Source organism: Ostrea edulis, chromosome 7 (assembly GCF_947568905.1).
Source record: "Ostrea edulis chromosome 7, xbOstEdul1.1, whole genome shotgun sequence".
NCBI lineage: Eukaryota > Metazoa > Mollusca > Bivalvia > Ostreida > Ostreidae > Ostrea > Ostrea edulis.
In genome coordinates, this window is record NC_079170.1 from 85,637,778 (window position 1) to 85,656,898 (window position 19,121).

Sequence of the window (19,121 nt, forward strand, 5' to 3'; positions counted from 1 at the left end):
TGATCTCGGCTTCTCTATCGTCATATTCCCACATTTGTGTAGCAATATTTCATTATCACCTGCATATGGTATTTAGGTCTCTCAACTGATTCGATACGCAAGAGCTTGTTCTGCGTATGATCAGTTTTGAAATCGAGACAGGTTACTGACAAACAAGTTGATGTCACAGTCTAGTTTAAATTCAGCATTTCGCAAATTCTATGGTCGTTATAAGGATCTAATTTACAATATTTTGTGCCAAATGCTGTCTGACGTGTTTCATACCAATTGTTAAGCCATTCTTTACACGCTTAGTTTGATTACGTGTTGCTCCGTTTACCTGATCGAGGTATACGGCATATGGCGGGTGTGACCGGTGGACGGGATTTTCCTAGGCACCTGATCCCATCTATGGTTTGCCCAGGGGTCCGTGTTCCCCATCTCTTAATTTTGTATTCCTTATTATAGTTATGAGATTGATCACGGTTATCTTCATCTTTTCATAAAATAGATTGGCGTTAACCTTATTCATATAAACTGTCCGTGTAACTGTTACTTATTGCACACCTCCTTGTTAGATAAACAAAATTAAACCAAATCTTTGATATAAATGATGAAGTGATTTTATTTGAATTTTGATGTCTCCAAGCAATTCTGCAAGCTATGTAACGTACGCTGTGTTTCTGTATCTTCAAGCTCTGCTTTCGCCGCCGTCTGCCAAAAAAAAAAAAAAACCAACCAAAAAACAAAAAAGCAAGAAAAAAATATCTTCGAATAAATAACATATAGATATGATAATGATGTACAAAAATATTTATGACACACTAGTTAGATACAGTAATTAAAACTCTCATTACTTTTCATAATATGAACATATATACCAATGTTTGGGTATTACGTTCTAAAGTTTCATCTTAAGTTAAAGGTTACTGTGAATTAATTAACTTGATGAGGTTATTTTTGCCACGGAATCTTACATATAATTGTTCTCCATTGGTAGATGTGCTTACCTGTTGTATCATTTTAGCTCACCTGAACTGAAAGCTCAAGTGAGCCATTCAGATCACATTTTGTCTGTCTCTCAGTTCGTTTGTCTGTCGGTCTGTCTATCCGTAAATTTTTAACAAATTTATCTTCTCCAGAATCACAGAGCCAATTTCATTCAAACAAGTTACAAATCATTCTTGGGTGCAGGGGATTAATATTTGTTCAAATGAAGGGTCATGCCCCTTCAAAATGAGATAATTACGAATATGCAAAAAATAGAATGGGGTCATTTAAAAATATTCTCAACAGCCACTGGACCAGAATAGCTTAAATTTTAATGACAGCTTTCTGATATAGTGCAGATGACTCCCGGAGGTAAGATGGCGTCAACATAGGGGATTAAAAGTTTTACCTGTGAGTATGCAGTGTATAGGGGAAATCTTCTAAGACTATCTCGAGAACCACTGGGCCAGAAAAGTTCAAATTTACACGAAAGCTTCCTGATGTAGTACAAATTCAAGTATGTTAACATCATGATCCTAGGGGTAGGGAGGGACCAAAATTAGGGATCAAAGTGTTATATGCTAATATATAGAAAAATTCTTTAAATATATCTCTTGAACTATTTAATCTAGGGCTTTCATATTTTGTGCATATATACATTCTTTATTTAAAACCAAATTCATATTATGCAATTGTGTATGGTTTTATGACGTTGTCTTGGAAGTTTGACATACCTTTAATAAAAATCAGACCTATTCAATACACTCTGTATGTCCTTAAACTATTTAAGGTAGATCTTTCATATTTTGTATGTAAATTTGTTTTAGCAAGAGTTTTCATTTCATAGCATGACCTTGTGACTTGTTGAACTACTGTTAAGAAAACATAGCCTATCAAATATATTCGGAACTATTTCAGGTTGGGTTTTCATTATTTGTATGTAGAGTCTTTTCGGCAAGACTTTGTACACAATGGTATTTGATCTTTTGACCATGGAGTTTGACCTACTTTCTAAAACATCCTTGCCTATTCAATATTTCCTGAACTATTTAAGGTAGGACTTTCATATTTTGCATATGGATTCTTTTTTGCAAGATCATATTTTGAAGTTTGCCCTTGTATTCTTGACCTTGGAGTTGGACCTACTTCTTAAAACCACTGAACTATTCAATATCTCCTGATCTTTCATATTTTGTATATCAATTGGTGATGTCAAGATCTTTCATTTTATACTATGACCTTTGACCTTGGATTTTGACCTATTCTTAAGACAACGGAACTACTCAAGGTAGGGCTTTCACATTTTTTATATCATATCTTTATGACAATGGTTCATGATTCAATCATATTTGATGATCTTATGGCCTTCACACAATTTCTTATTAACCTGACATACTCAATGTCTCCTGAACTATTTTAAGATAAAAATTTCATATTTTCTGTATATAGTTTTATGGCAAGACCTTGTTATACTTTGGTGTTTTACCTTGTGACCTTGACCTGGAAATCTTTCCTACTTTAGATAAAAACACGACCTATTCAATATCTCCTATACTGTTTGAGATAGAGCTTTAAAATTCTGAGTATAGATTTCTTATGACAAGATATCATACCATGATCTATGATCTTGTGACCTTGGTCTTATTCAGAACAGCAAGACAATGTTTGTCATATTAGTGTTAAGGCATCTCTGTGTTATGTGAATTTCCAGTTATGCTGTGATTTTTGGGGCTATGTTGAGGCCACAATATGGGGTCAAATTTTTCGTGAGAATAAAAATTGATAAAGAAAATTCTCTTGAAAAATCAAAACGGCTGAACAACGACAGGACCATGGTGACTCGGGTGGGCGATGTGGCCCATGGGCCTCTTCTTTATGTTTCTGGGACCTTTACTTTACTTTGGAATTTAGTGCGAGCCAACCATTCAATCTGTAAAGATAATGGAGATATTTAAGACTTTCCGTGTCCCTCCAAACTAGACACACACTGTGATGACCCGTATACATATATATTTCCTTTTGAGTGACTATAGAAATTTAAATTAAATAGATAAACATAGATCGACTGTTCACTCACCTTGTGTGTTGGTCGCGGGATAGTTGGCAGATCCCGGCGGTCTTCCGATCTATTGATCGCCCCCGTTAGCCAGTACTGAGAAAGAAATCATGTAATGAAACAGAATGCGGGTGAGAATTGATGTTTTATGTTTCTGTCCGATCTGCTGTACACTAGTACTTTCAGTACTTTGATTATGTTTCTGTCTGATCTACTGTACACTAGTACTAACTGCTAATTTAAAGATTTTTTTTAAATATTGTTTAACGTCCTGCTTGAGAATTTTTTTTCTCATATGGAGACGTCAACAGTACCGGTGAGGGGCTGCAAAATTTAGGCCTCTGCTCGGCGCTTACGACCTTTGAGCAGGGAGGGATCTTAATCCTGCTACACCTGCTGTGACATGGGGCCTCGGTTTTTGCGGTCTCGTCGAAAGGACTGTCCCATTTAGTCGCCTCTTACGTATGGTTCTTACGACAAGCAAGAGGTATTGAGGACCTATTATAAGCCGGATCCCCATGGGTCAAGCGTGGAGCATATCATATGCCTAAATTTGTCAGCTCTTCACCGGCAATGGTGACATTTCCAAAATCATGAGTGAAAGATTCTTGAGAGGGATGTTAAGCAATATTTTTTCTATTGTTTTATCATTTTCTTTATAGCTCTTGCAGGTCTTTTATTAGTATATTATCAATGATTATTAGCACAAACATTGTACAGCGCATAGAAACTATATGTAATTTTGCGCTTTATAAATGAATATAATAATAATAATGATAATAATAATAATATTCAATCAATAAATCTATGTATACTGTATAATAGGAGGCGTAAATCATACCGTGTACATAGAGATCAGAATGTTTTATTTAAATAACCATATAATGATATATTTCAAAGAATAGACAAAAACAAACTTCTCTTAAAATTATTCCTTATAAATTGTGTTAATTCATGGAAGTAGATGGACGTTTGGAATGGGGCCTGAAATACTATGGAGGTTTCCTATGGAATCTGGAATTATGAGAAATGTACCAAAAAAAATTACACATCTCTTACCCAGTCATTTATGTCTGCTTTCCATCCACGACGGTAGCAAGTAAATGGTGGTGTATGCTGAAAAAATATATATAAAAGTGTAAAGATAAAACATGAACGGAGAGAGAAGGGGTCGTAAAACGTGTAAAAAGAGGACAAATTTCAACCAATGGACAGACGTTGCGAGGACAGAATTGCACTATGAGGACAAAAAAAAGTCCTCACAACTACGTCCTCATACATGTGACCTAGCATGTGAAAGATGTAGATACAAAATATTAGCTTAGTTGGGACAAGTGGTGTGAGGACATGTCCTTAATAATATTCTCTCTCAAAGACCTTTTTTCTGAATTCGAAAGAGAGTATTAGATAAACTTTTATAGATATCCCTATAGCTATACCTAACATAGTACTTTTTTGCCTTCTCTTCTACACATTGTAAGGACGTCCTCACTTAGTAGGTTTGGTCGGGTAGATAGAGAGAGAAGAGAAACTTACTGCATATTTAATGTGAAGTTCCATCAGAACTTCATACCATTCAAGCTCTGTGGTTCCGATATTGCTCTGAAATGAAATGAATTGAATACATATTCAGAAACATACTTTTGACGGAAAAGTCAATATAAACGAAATGTCCTCTTTTCTTCGAGGAGTGGAGGTACAAAGTAACTTTCATGCAGAATTTTTAAATCCAAAATGTCACAGGCTTGCATGGATCATTTAGTTATAAAAAATGTTCAATATATCTAAATTAAATCAGATATCTAGTGGAACCATGCAGCCCTTTACCAAAATTGTAAATCATGATCCTATGTGGTAGGTTCCAGGGTGGGACCAAAGTGAAAATTGGCTATGTACCATAATTTGTAGACAATATATGGTACATGTATTTGTGCATTTCTACTGAATATTTTTTTTTTAAAACTGTATAAATATCTTTAAACCAAAATACAAAAAAATTGCATGCTGTTGCAATTCAAACTCCGAAAATGTGTTCCTTAGATTTTTTTATTTACGGTATTTTAAGCATTGCCGTCTGGTGTAATTCGATAAGGCCTGTGGGCCTCTCGCTCATTGTGGTGGTTTGAGTTGTTATACAAAAGAAGGTTACCGTAATAGAGCTCGCGGTACCACGAGCTCGATCGCTCCAATGAGTACACATTCGAGTCACTTGATTTGCTATTGATGATGAAGATTACCCAAAGTGCTCTGGAAAAATGTCGCCGTCATTGCGGAAATAACGTTTTTCGTCATGTAAAATTGGTGAAGAGAACACTCCGTGAATTATTTAATTATTAGTAAGTCTCTCTTGTTCTGGGAAGGATTTTCGAATTACGAATAATGTATTATATCAGTAACCTCTATATATCTTTATATAGGCCTATAACGCTTCGAAATATCTGACGTCATGATATTTTTTTCGCAGTCATCCCCGATACAAACTTACTGGAAGCATTATAAAAATTTATTAAATCCACAAGTAAATTAATTTTAATTTTGTGTTCAAACAAACTATTATGCGTCGCTTTTTATTTAATGTACATATTCACTTTCGACTATTTGTCTCTTTTTGTGACTGACGGAAACTTTACATCGTCTGCTGTCGACAAATGCACCGGTATGTGTAGTTGTAGGCCTACAGTTATAAAAACCTGAAGGTAATATTACAGAATAGCGCATACATAAATTTATTACTTTTCATACTTTCGGTACGTACGCTTTGTTTCGTGGGGAAAAAAACCCGGTGTAAACGTTTTCTTACGAAGAGGCCTCGACGGGGGATTTGAAAATAACAAAGCTGAATATGACGTCACAATCAATACACTGGTTACATGAACTGTGTTACACACTCGGTTACGCTCATCCCATCGTCAGAAACCTATGGTGTCCGGATAGGGCCATTTGCGAAAGCGTGACTGCGCGTTAGTCACAACACGCCGTCACGCCAACAAGCAACGCGCCTTCGCGCTCTCACGCCAACAAGCAACGCGCCTTCGCGCTCTCACGCTAACAAGCAACGCGCCTTCGCGCTCTCACGCTAACAAGCAACGCGCCTTCGCGCAGACAAGCAACGCGCCTTCGCACTCTCACGACAACAAGCAACGCGCCTTCGCGCAGACAAGCAACGCTGCGCGAAGGCGTAATGCTTGTTGGCGTGAGAGCGCGAAGGCGCGTTGATTGTTGTCGTGAGAGCGCGAAGGCGTGTTGCTTGTCTGCGCGAAGGCGCGTTGCTTGTTGGCGTGAGAGCGCGAAGGCGCGTTGCTTGTTGGCGTGACGGCGTGTTGTGACTAACGCGCAGTCACGCTTTTGCAAATGGCCCTATCCGGACACCATAGAAACCCTAGTCTAGGTCACCTACACGTTTGTCAATGCAGTGTTCTATTGCGTGACCTAGGCTACGGAAACCCATGGTTGATTACGCTTCGTTCCTCTCTCCATCAATAATAATAATAATAATAATAAATTCTTTTATTTAGACAGGATAGCACAATTAGTACAAATGACTAGTTTACATTGTAGTCCTGTATAAATCCATGATCATCATCGGAAACCCACGGTTGCAATCTCTACCCAGAGTTGTCGTTCCTTGCTCTCATTTACACCTTTGTTAACGTCCCAAAATAAGCATTGTTATTCCACATGTAAATCCACTTTTTTTTACGGCTAATAAAACTAAGAACTATTTTATAAAATATCGGGAAAATGTAGGACCAGCAACTATTTGTAGATTTTTTTCCATTACTATATATTCTTCATGTACCTATGTTTCAACCCAAATCAATGCTTCTTTTGTCACAAAAAGACTTGACATCTGCTCAATATTTATTTATTTTCGTATACTTTTGTAACTGAGGTCAAAACCATACTTTATTTGAGCATACACGCCATTTTACAAAAATCTTGTAAAACCCTTGACGTTGACAGAAGTGCAAGTGAGAGCAAGGAACGACAACTCTGGGTAGAGATTGCCACTGTTGATTACGCTTCGTGGGTTTCCGACGATGCGATCCTCCTTAATTTTCCGTAACCGTTTACTTATGGACACAGAAAATAGCAGAGTAGTTACGATTGTGCGTTATACAGTGCATATTTCCCGTGTTATAACAGAATAGACGAATTAATCAAATGTTGAAAGTTGTTTGGCAAGATGTCAGAGCACTACAAGGTTTTTAATTTTCATAAGCATTTTTATTCTAATCAGAACGTCTATAAGTCTAAGTCTTCTAGTGATTTAATTAAATATTCTTATCATGCGGCAAGTCACGAAGAAAAACTCTAAAATACATTAAATGTACTTACAAACAAACAACTCTTTATGTTAAATTGAAAAACTAAACAAAAACAACAACAACAAAAACCAACAAAAAACAAAACAAAAACAAAACAAACAAAAAAACAACAAAAAAAAAACAACAAAAAAACCCAACAATACTATAAAATACTTGAGAGCTCGTATCACTCTTTCGATAGTGAAATTACACTTCATATGATATAAGCTTTGATGAATCATTTTTTAAAAATTGGTGTAGCGAAAAATGCAGTAAACTTTTTGACAATCTTTCGTGGACTTTTTTTTATGTGTGATTTTTTTCATTGCCCTTTATTATTCTTTACATATTTTATTTATTTGTTTACCCCTGGTTAGGAAATTTCGTGTAATTTGTAGACATAGCTGAGGCTACTTCCTGAGGTGCACTCGGCTACGAAAAAAAGAAATAAAATGCCGTATAAGGTGTTATTTTTCCAGTGCCGGCAGACGAGACAGGTTACATTGAACATTTCCAACTGTGTTATTTTGCATCAATTTAACAAACTGATTTTTAATTATTATTTTCCCTACATAGTAATCATCGTCCGACGATGCATAGTAATACGATATTCTTAAACATATTCAAAGAATGATAACTCTGAAAATATAAACGAAAAATATAGAGTTATCTCTCCTTGCAAATTGCTCTTCAGCGTATATTTTTGACAAGGCGCGGCAACAGCTACGCAAACTGAGCAGGCAATTTCATCGGTGATCATTGTATTGACAAGTAAGTAGTGATGGTGATTTGAGAGATATTTTTTTAAAGGTAAATTCTTCGTTTTAGTGGATGCATTAACACTTCAGTGAGCGTATAAAGTACTCGTCGTCTGCTACGCGTAGTATGTACACAAACAAGGAATTATCATTTTGTTCTGTCATAGGATATTCAAACAATGCATTTCATGGCTTATTATGGTGGAAAGAATGAGAACAGGCTCAATCATAAGTATATGTGTAAAGAATTCTTTAAATTCCACAGTGTATATACTTCTGGTCAGGTGATGTGCTTAGGTCAGGTGTGAATTCATGCAGAAAGGGGGCTGATCGAGCGTTCATGTCATGCAGTTGGGCATCACGGAACTCTCTGGATATATATGAAGGAGTTGAAAATGAAAACTGCCATTTTCAGAAATGATTATTTTTGATATATATTTTTTTCTATATCGTCGACTGACCAGTTTCGGTGACCTTGGTGATAAACCGCGATTTTCTCATTAATCACGTGGATAAAATAAATAAACAATACACCTACCTTTAAAGTAATTTGATTCCTTTACATTCATCCAAAAATTTCAATTTCATTACGTTAATTGACAATATTTTCGTAACAAAAAACATCATTTTGTGGTCCTAAAATAGTGACGTCACTCATTTCGGTGACCATTGTTAATAAAAGTTTGCCAAAAGTTTGTAACCGTAAAAACATATATACAGGAGGAATGTGCAACTAAACGTCAATGAATAACATAACATTGCGTAGAGTTTTAGACTATTGGTATACTTTATATTCATATGAAGGTTTGCTTGAAAAAGTAATAAATAAATGGGCTTATTTTGGGGTGCTCGTTTTGATTTTTTGCATACTCTCCTTCTAGTAGTTCATTTTCGGGGAAAAAATTGAAGACGTACTCTATATATGTTTGCAAACGTTACGACGAAATTTATGACGCAATTTACACTCGGAAACAACACCTCGAACACGAAAACAAAAGGTCACTGATTCTGGTCAGTCACCGAAATAGGGCAGTCGACGATACATTTGGAAATCAATATCTGCCTCCGACTTATTTCTATAGTAACACGTACAATTAAAACATTTTCTCTCTTTGTTAGTGTTAGTAGAATATTATCATTGAAATATAATTATAAAATAACTTTTTTTACCAAAAATTTACAGGATCTTCCAGAAATAATGTTTTAATCAAAGACATCAAATTTAGTGTTCAACTTTGATAATACCCGTACATGCTCTATTACACAATCTAAATATTTCCAAAATTCAAAATCATTATAAATTAAAACATTCAATATTTTTAAATTTTTTATGTTATCACTTGTCTTTCCAGATTATGTATAATAGAAAGACCACTCCTTTAATGCCAATATTTAACCACAAGAAACGAACGCGTGAGGCCCTCATTGCTGAACCAGGTGAACATGCAGCGTCCTTCACCTATACTCAACCTGTCCATGGTACACACACGTCACTCTGCTGATCTTAAGATATGGAACTTAAGAGATTTTGGATACTCATTCTCTTCTGTATTTTCAATATTGTCATAGATACATGCATGTTACAGTTTAGATTTTAATTACTGTAGATTCCAAAATATGCGCGAGGAATTCATTATCGCATAATTTCACAAAATACATCACTCGCGAAATAAAATTATTCGCTTTTATTTTTCTATGGTTAAAATAGATGCAAGAACTATTGATTAATAGACAATACGCAAATTCATGTTCACACGAATTGATATATATACGAGTCATTTTGCCATATTAAGTACTCGCGTAAAATAAGGAATCTACAGTATGGGTAATTCAATCAACAGCTGATTAAATTGACGATTGACCAATGGCATTTGTTTCGATTCAAAAGTGAGACCATAAAGTTAGTACTTAATAGGGGCAAGAGTACGCAACACAAACGTTGCTCTTTTGTTTATCTACACTGTGTGTAAATACTTATGTGATGATATTAGCCTAAGGCAATTCCATTGTTCACATATAGTTTAGATGCAGATTTGTTGGGCGTGAGGCAATAGCAAGCAAGGTCACTGTTCCTCAAGGCTGGGGATGGGGGGGGGATTAAAGTAGCTGTAAATAGATGGAAGTTTTATACTGGAGATAAATGTATTATAAATATTTGTAGGAGATTCAAATAATGATACATCACAGTATATGGAATGCAGGACTGGACGTCAAATGTATCAGAGTACACCAGATTCCTTCGATAGTAAAACATGGGGAAAAGATGAAAGTTTTCGTGGACAACAACAGAATTCAGGAACATGGGGGAATGATCCGAGTTTCCGAGGACACCGACAACAGAATTCAGGAACATGGGGGAATGATCCGATCTTCCATGGACAACAGAATTCAGGAACATGGGGAAATGATGAAAGTTTCCGTGGACAACAGAATTCAGGAACATGGGGGAATGATCCGATCTTCCATGGACAACAGAATTCAGGAACATGGGGAAATGATCCAAGTTTCCATGGACAACAACAGAATTCAGGAAATCACAGCAATTCAAGGTGCAGTATGCATCATAATATATGATAGACAAAAATTGGATTCAAACATATGATGATTGAATATATTTTCTACTTTTGGCTAATAGCTTATGATTATATGATATAATGTATTATGGAGCAGGGCTATCAGTTTTCAGATATCAGTTTTATAAATTCAAGGAAAAAGTGCTAGTTGTAAAAATATGTTTTTGTGGGAGACTTCATGTATCATCCTGTTGTTAACAGTGTAGGATTTTAGATTTCAGCAACATCAGTCAAGTGGAGCTATACCACAGAGAGGAGGGGACAGCAACCTCAATCAACATTCCCTCCGCCAAAGCAGAAATACACAAAGACCAAGCATGGAGTTGATACCGCCAAACCCTCCCAACCCCAAATCAGCCAGATACTCCCTAAACCAACAGTCAGCAGATGCAGGGAACAACTATAAGAGACCGTTAGGGATGAGCCAGGGGCGGGGCACAGTGAACAGAGGAGAGCGTGTTCAACAAAACACCTACAGCACCAGTGGGCGGGGTAGGGGGAACCTTAATTTCAAGAATACTCCATCTGCAAACGTTTCTAGGAGCAGCTCCGGTGGAAGGATGTATCAGAACAGAGACCAGACATCTTGGGGGCATGGAGATGAATGGAACAGAGGTGGGAGTCACGGTGATTACAGGGAGAGAACAGGGCGTATGGATTCACAGGTTTACGATGGAGATGAGAGTTCATACCAGAGAGTTGATAGTGGCTGGGTACATCCTGATGTTGGTGCCAGCGGAAGTGTCACTAATATGGACAGGAGATATGCACCTATTGTTTCTTCATTTCAGGTAATCATTCATATTGAAGTATTTAAGTACTGTTATAAAGGGTGTCCGGATAGCGCTCTCGCTTCTCACCGCTTTGACCCCGAGTTCGATCACCGTGATCGGCAGTGGTTTTATGTGAGAGGTTATGGCGGTTGCTCACTCGGAGACTAGGGCTGGGACGATTCAGGGTTAGCTCGATTCGGTTCGGTTTCGATTCAGAACAGCACGGTTCGGTTATTTTCGATTCGGTTCATGTTAAGTCCAATTTATCTAATGACACCACAAAAATTAACAATTTTAATGAGTAGCATATTTGATTTTATTTTATTCAAGTTATATAACTATAAGTCGTCATTTGTAAACAGCATATCTATTCATAATGGCATTTTATAACTTTGATAGAAAAAAGAAAACACTGACAGTCTATCAAAATTTGTTATATTAATGTGCTGCATCAGATATGGATTATTAAACAAATCTATAGTGAATCTAAAATGTATATGATATTGTTTTCATTGATATGCAAAAATTCAACAATTCTATCAATTGAGTCTTTGAAAATCTCTCCTTTATTGGTTTACTTTTCTCTCATATTAACTGTCAAATCTGTGTCATTACCTACGATGTTGATTTCACTCCACCACTGACAGAAATGCTATATGTCATGTAAAGATAAATTGCAATGACCTTACGGACCATATTCTGTTGGTATCTGAGTGGTGAAAATGCTAACTCTCAACACAGTAGTGATTTAAATCTCTGTTGCATAAAAAGCCACATGTTTTCAACATCATTCGGACGCCATATTTGTTGTTTTGGTGTAAGTAAAATCTAAACCGAACCGAACCGAAATCCGGAATTTGTAATCGGTGCATCGAATCGAATGGTATGAATCGCGGTGCACCGAAATTTTCGGTGCACCGCACAACCCTATCGGAGACGTGGGTTTTCTCTGGGTATTCCGGTTTCCTCCCACATAAATGACCCCCTAGCGCAAACATCCATGTATCAAAGAACCCCATTGGAAATAAGCTTTCGGGCTTTCATGGGTTTTTCTTGGTACTTATGTATGTATGTTTGTATGTATGAATGTATCGAATAGATATTTATTTATTGTTGGCTTGTATTTATAGCAATCCGATGATACTTTCTATGGTACTTTGCAGATCCCCAGTGCGTCTGGAGATGGTAGTGTACCAGATAGTATACCAGACAGAGACACATGGTATCAGTCGGTGTGGGCCCAACAGCAGCAGGGCAATCAAGCAGAGCCTCTAAAAGTCAACAAGCCCAGCAAAACTGAGGTACCAAGTTCTTCTTTACTTCTTCCAAAAAGTTACGTGCACCAAAAATCTCCCCATCTATCACTATACTTGTTGCACTCCATTTAACTTCATGCTGTGAAACAACTGGGATTATACATGGTGATTTGGGCCTGATTGTCCATTTATCTATGTGTGTGTCCGTCTGTCTGATACAAATTCTGTATCTTGAGCTATTGATATTGCATCATTTATGGGCTTCAGCCTTTACTAAGTAGTTACACAGAACTTGATGTGTCATTATCTTTAATTAAGGATTTTTTACAAGGTCAAGGTCATAAAGCAATGAGATGTGATCAAGATATAGAGCTCATGGCGGGTGTAACTGGTCAACAGAGATCCTAGGCACTTGATCCCACCTCTGGTATATCCACGGGTCCGTGTTTGTCCAACTCTTTATTTTGTATTGCTTATAGGAGTTATGAGATTGATCACTGTTCGTTATCCTAGCCTTTCATGTTGATAATGTGGTCTGGTTTTAAACTTTACTTCTCAGATTTATTATTTAGTGCAATAATTTTATATTGATCTCATGACCCTGCAATATACAATCCATGCAATTTTTATTGCTAACAGCTAGAGAGACCACTCCCTAGCAGGAGACTCTGAAATTCATAGCTCACTGTGCAGTAATTTTAATCTGTTTGTAAGTATAGAATATGGTGCTACTTATCTCCTGTGATTATAAACATGATAAATTTCAGACAAAGCCAGTCCAAAAGCCAGCATTGGACAGATCACTACGAATAGTGGCCACAGACCTGGGTGGAATCAAGAACTGGGATCACCTGAGAGGATCGCTTTCATTTCTGTTTGAGATATTTGGTATTGTATAGTACCTACAGTAATACATGCTTGCTGAGAAGTACTGCGAACAAACAAATCAATTTGCTATAAGCGGAATTTGTTTTATCAAATGAGTTCATAATATGTTTTAAAAGTACAGGGAAGAAAATTCACTTTGCTGCGAGCATGAATTCGTTGTAAGGCTTAAAACATGTTCGCTGTATCTGTGATTTACTGTATAATGAAATATTCTGTAATATAGGCAGGCATTTGGGATTCTGCAGAAGGAATTGGTTACACACCTATTTATCTATTTGGGCTTTACTATTTATGTAATAGAAATGATATAAAAGATGAAAATTAATTGCTGGGTAAGGTTAATTTCATTCTTTCAATATCTTTTAAAAAATCTGCTATATAATTCCACTAATGAGCAACTTAAATACCAACAATTTACTGAAGAGCCGGTGCTAGTTGCATTTTGTCACTGAATTTGTTCATTTAGAATGATAGAATATTTTTATTTGAATATTTATTGTTTTTTCAAACAGTACAAGTGAATTCAGCTACTAGTAAAATACCAGAGACTGATGCCAAGAAGTTCTGTATAAAGGAGGATAGTGTCACTATGGACTGCATCTTCTATGAAATTGTGAGCATTAAAACCCCCACAGAAACTCTCAGGAAGATAAATTTAGCCCATCTTAGTAACTTGGATGACCTAATGTGTTGAGTGCCATCAGTTTGAGATTTTTATAATTGCTCAGCATGGCCAATTTTGAGAAAAGAATATAGTTTGTAACAGTTTTGGGAATTAGGGGGGGGGGATTTGGGAATTTGACAGTCCCTGGCCACTTGGGAGGTTGGGCCAAAACATATTTAAAAAAAATTTAATGTAGTCATTAGAAATCCTCCTATCTCTTTCTGAGCAGGTTACAAACAAACTGTATAAATGATGCAGTACTAATGAGCAAGAAAGCAGATTCTGGTTTTTTTCAAACCCTGACCTGGGGCCAAAGCAGGGCAAAAATAAAGGCTGAAACATAACCACTGAGTTTTTATCTGTCCTTAATCTAAGTGACTCCTTAATCTAAAGGACTCCTTAATCTAAAGGACTCCTTAATCTAAGTGACTCAGGTGAGCACTGTGGCCCATGAACATTGTCACACAGGGCCTCTTGTTCTGTATATCAAATCCAATGACAGGGTTCGAAATTAACTTTTTCAAGTACTAGTCCGTACGGACTAGTCACTATTGATGTTCACTAGTCCGCAAATCATTTCACTAGTCCGTCCAGTATATCATAAAATGATCTTCATTTTAATCAAACTAAACACATCACAGTTGCAAACAATTCAATTTCTGACACCTACAGAAGAAAAAGAGACCACCATATTTTATTTCGCATTCAAGATCTTCAAAAGCATACAATATTAACCTCCGAGTTAATTCTTTGATAAACGTCCATAAGTGCGTTCGAGATCAACGTTCCTGTTGTTTTGGTGTTCAGACCTTAGAGTCACAGGAGTTCGAAATTTTATCAAGAAAGTCAATAAAATTCACTCGATTGACCAAGTCATGAGCTATAGTGTTATGAACTACTGTGTTAGAGTCGCGAATGTCGAGAAAATGTGCGCACAAGCGTGCATGTTCTCAGACCACACTACTTGCAATTCTTGCACCTAGAACACGTTCTCGTAATATGTACTCGGCGTTCGGAATTGGCAGGAATTTGACAAACGCACTCCATGTGTTTGGAAGATCAGACTGTCATAGTCATGCAAACACCTGACCATGCAGGTAATCAACCATAAGTTCAAACATCTAAGAGACTCAGACAAATCTTGCTAAAAATCTTTACCAATTCAAGATTGATTTCCGGATTTTCACTAGTCCGTACGGACTAGTGTTATAGAGAGTTCCCTAGTCCGACACGTTTTCTACTAGTCTCGGACTTACGGACATGAGTTAATTTCGAACCCTGAATGATGTTTTTTTATAATGATGTGTACAGCACTGATATACATGTACAGTCTGAAAATGATGGCACTCACCAATTAAATGTCAATTCCTACAACTATAACTTTGATCACTGAAATACAGCTTTTGATTAATAGAAAAATTGTAAACAGGGAGAAAAGATACTTGTCAATTTAACTGTTTCTGTGCTAATGAATTATATTGTAGGACCATTCTTTACCCAAACTCACCAGAGGAAAGATATACAGGTAAACAAGTTTGATTCTTCCATAAATACACATGAAATCATGAATATTCATAGAGGTTTAATCTTTATAGTTCTCTTGGTATGGATACACCCACAAATTAAATCCTTCACGATAGAAAAAGACTGAAGTACACAAGAAAGGAAAATGGGAACAAATAATATATTTAATGTAGGCTAAAAATTGTAATTTTTGTATAGATATGTTTAAAAGTAGCTTGGAAATTCAAATGCACACATTTCTGTATATTGTATCAATTATTTTTTCTGCATGGCACCTAACTAGCATGTGATTTTACAAGTTTTTTTTTTTTTTTATTGTTTTCATCATTTTCAACAAATCAACAAATACATATACACCTTTTACTCACACTCTCATACAGATTAAAGAAAGCGATATAGACAATTACATGTGTATTCTAGTACTTATTGTTAAAAAAAAAAAAGAAGAAGAAGAAATGCTGTTATCATTAATTGAAAAAAGACATTTCCATTTAGACCATTTCTTTTTGTAAAATATTTGTTCTGTAAGTTTTTCCACCAAAATGTAGTAATCATATAAACATTTCAAAACATCATCAAAAACAATATTGACATTCTTTCTTGAATATTGGAATATGTATTTCTTTACTAAGAGGATTATAAAGTTTAAAACCATGTGTTCTTTATCGGGAAAACCAAAAATAACAGTTTGTACACTAAATCCCATTCTTTTACCAGATTTTTGAAAAATCCAATCTGATAGTGATTTTACAAGTTAATGTTTTTTATTCTGTTTGAAATTCTGTGATTTTATTGTGTATATCTATAAAATGTGTATTCTAAGTTTGCACTGGGCATGATAGCCGAGTGGTCCTGGCTTTCGCTTTGTAACTGGGGAAGTCTCGGGTTTGATTTCTTTATCCCAGTGCCATATGAAACCTAAGATGTTTAACCTGGGTATAACGATTGTTCCTTCACCAAGGCACAGCTTTAGATGTGAAAGTTATACGACCTTATAAAGAGAGGTTCAATGTCACAATGAAAAAAACCTCAAGGAGGATTTCAATGTGTGGGTAGTGTTGTGACTACAAAAACAACAGAAGTTACCCACCGTGCCCCCCCCCCCCCCACCCCCACACACACACCCCCACACACACACACACACACACACACACACACACACATATGTTCATGATGCAATGAAAGTGGGTTGTAAAATTAATGTTGATTTTTTTATTGACAGAATAATTGGATCCTATGATAGTAATCAAGATTGGATTAAGTGTTCATCTATTCGTGAGGCTACACAGAGCGAACATGCCGCTCACCAGAAAAATGTCCAAATTTGTGCCCAGTATAAACTGAAGCTTTCCAGTGTTGTTAGAGAGCAGTAAGCCTCGCTATGGTTCAGAGTAAACTTCAACAATTGCATGTACACAAAAGATTATTTTCCGTCTGAAAACGATGTATGGCATATTTGTAGAATGACAGAAAAATGGGCATTTGTGACCTGTCAGATGTTATGTTGAAATATTCTAAAGGTGCTAGTTGAGCAATGAATCTTTAAACGTGTAGGAATAACTATTCACTGATACCACTTACAATGTATATATAGACTTGCATATTTTGTTGGATGATAATAATTAAAACATGTTTGGTTTCATATAGTGTGATTGCATATAAACGTGAATGGACACAGAACTTTCATGCAAACATTTATGTCTGTTTTGTTAAAGAATTGTAAAATATACATGTAAAGTTACATATTCCTGTGTTTTTAGATTTTGCACACCAGAGCCTTTCTACAAGTTTACCTGAGACAAAGGTTTAAGCGAGGTTTTCTGATTGAAATTATTCTGTCATTGTTCATTGTTTATCATAGTGTAAAAGTGGGGTTTTTTTCCCTCCAAAAACAGGAGTATTCATTTTTAGCAAGCATTAGTACAAATCATCACCCAGGATCTTTTAAAATATTTCCAGTTTCAAGGAAATATTTTTTTTCAAAATAGCACATGTAACATCTTGTTACTGTTAGATGTTACTGTTTTTGTATATTTTTGGGCCATTATCAGTGTTTAAAACTATCTTCCTTTATTTATAAACAATGTTACTCAGGTGAGCATTATTGCCTATTAGTCTTTTTTTATGTTATGTTTTGTATAACGTTAGCTGTTAAGCATATCTCTGTTATTAAAATATAAAGGAAAACATACCATAGTTGTAGTGATATTCCTGAAGTTTCTATTACAGTCAAGATCACAGCTATAGAATTTCAGAACTTTGGAAGTATTGTAGAACTCTCGTAGCTTCTATTGCAGTCAGCAGCACAGCTATAGAATTTCAGACCTTCCAAATGTTACGGCTATATATACTTATAGAGTAGCTAATTTAAAGATGTTTGTACAAGATTTAAACAATTAGTTTCACTACTCAATTCATTTTGACGCTCCAATAAAAATCTTTATTAATCTGCAATTGTCTTTCACACTCTTGTCAAAATCAGATATGGGATCAGTGTTCCCCCAGGGGTGCAGCCACTAAAATAGTGATTTTATCACCTGAGTTGTCACCCGTGAGTAGTCTGCTCAAGGCTTATTACCCGTAATTATCACCAGGGTGCTTACAATTTTATTCATTTGGTCAATCACAAGATAGATGTAATCTCATTGGATGCAAAGATCTTAATCCGGTTATTAACCCTTTGGTAGCTGGATAAAGCACTCGCACTTCTTGAATGAAGGGGCCTTTGAAGCCCAGCATTAAAAATTGTTGTTGTAATATTAAACCCAAAAATACATTTATAGACTGATTATATTTTAGGTATGTTAAACCTGAAGTATAACACTATGATAGTATTCCATTACTGTTATAAGAATATAATTTTGTATAATGCCAGTTTGATATTTTGGTAAAATTTTCAAATATCTTGCGCGCGTTATTAAATTTGTATGCACACATTGACTAAAAATAGCATTTTTTATGTTCATAAATTTGACGAAGTGTTTTGCCATGTGTCATGAAAAGTATAGAAAATACGAAATCATTTTATTATCCACATTAGTTATAACAGTTGTGAAACTTTTTGTAATTGCAAATTATATTTCAAAAACACTCAGTGCATACACGTCTCAGGCCCGTAGGCAGGATTTTTCAAGGGGGGGGGGGGGGTTACATAGACTCGCAACGCGAGTCTATCACCTCGCACCGCGAGGTGCCACTACGGCAGGGGGTCTGGGGGCCTTGAGCGGCCCCCAGAAGCTCGGGGGTATTTGGTGCAAAATCCTGCAATCTAGCAATTTCCTGGCACTTAATTTGAATTTTGGAATCATGCCTTTTTTACTATGAATTTTCATAAAAAAATCCCGACTTTAATA

The 19,121-nt window shown here is 36.0% G+C and overlaps 3 protein-coding genes across 4 annotated transcripts in view; 2 read left to right on the top strand and 1 right to left on the bottom strand.

Moving 5' to 3' along the window:
* LOC125653998 (serine/threonine-protein phosphatase 6 regulatory ankyrin repeat subunit B-like) overlaps nt 1-19,121 on the top strand; it is a 1,068,599-nt gene that overhangs the window by 429,656 nt on the left and 619,822 nt on the right. The window lies entirely within an intron of this gene.
* On the bottom strand, nt 585-5,519 carry LOC125654492 (uncharacterized). The gene is made up of 5 exons (XM_056145887.1): nt 5,511-5,519; nt 4,562-4,627; nt 4,085-4,141; nt 3,047-3,121; nt 585-2,899 (listed from the first exon to the last, which is right to left on the bottom strand). The coding sequence occupies exons 1-5, from the start codon at nt 5,517-5,519 to the stop codon at nt 2,843-2,845; spliced, it is 264 nt and encodes an 87-aa protein (XP_056001862.1). The 3' UTR covers nt 585-2,842.
* Nucleotides 8,028-17,955, top strand: LOC125657108 (uncharacterized). Of its 2 annotated transcripts, none has more exons than XM_048887758.2 (9): nt 8,028-8,103; nt 9,443-9,569; nt 10,252-10,639; nt 10,878-11,454; nt 12,600-12,737; nt 13,460-13,580; nt 14,093-14,193; nt 15,729-15,769; nt 16,991-17,955. In XM_048887758.2, exons 2-9 carry the CDS (start codon nt 9,446-9,448, stop codon nt 17,139-17,141), a joined length of 1,641 nt encoding a protein of 546 aa, XP_048743715.2. In that variant the 5' UTR covers nt 8,028-8,103; nt 9,443-9,445; the 3' UTR covers nt 17,142-17,955. The 2 variants fall into 2 exon arrangements, with proteins under 2 accessions (XP_048743715.2, XP_048743716.2); XM_048887759.2 differs by having other exon boundaries at nt 8,032-8,103; nt 9,443-9,527.

Bases quoted from the DNA above. Each gene is read 5' to 3' on its own strand.
- LOC125657108 (XM_048887758.2), top strand. From the start codon at position 9,446: ATGTATAATAGAAAGACCACTCCTTTAATGCCAATATTTAACCACAAG. The intron at 14,194-15,728 runs GTGAGCATTAAA...ATTATATTGTAG, and splicing joins ACTGCATCTTCTATGAAATT to GACCATTCTTTACCCAAACT. The intron at 15,770-16,990 runs GTAAACAAGTTT...TTTTATTGACAG, and splicing joins ACCAGAGGAAAGATATACAG to AATAATTGGATCCTATGATA.
- LOC125654492 (XM_056145887.1), bottom strand. The intron at 4,142-4,561 runs GTAAGTTTCTCT...ATATTTTTTCAG, and splicing joins AACTTCACATTAAATATGCA to CATACACCACCATTTACTTG. The intron at 2,900-3,046 runs GTGAGTGAACAG...TTATCTTTACAG, and splicing joins TCCCGCGACCAACACACAAG to ATTGAATGGTTGGCTCGCAC.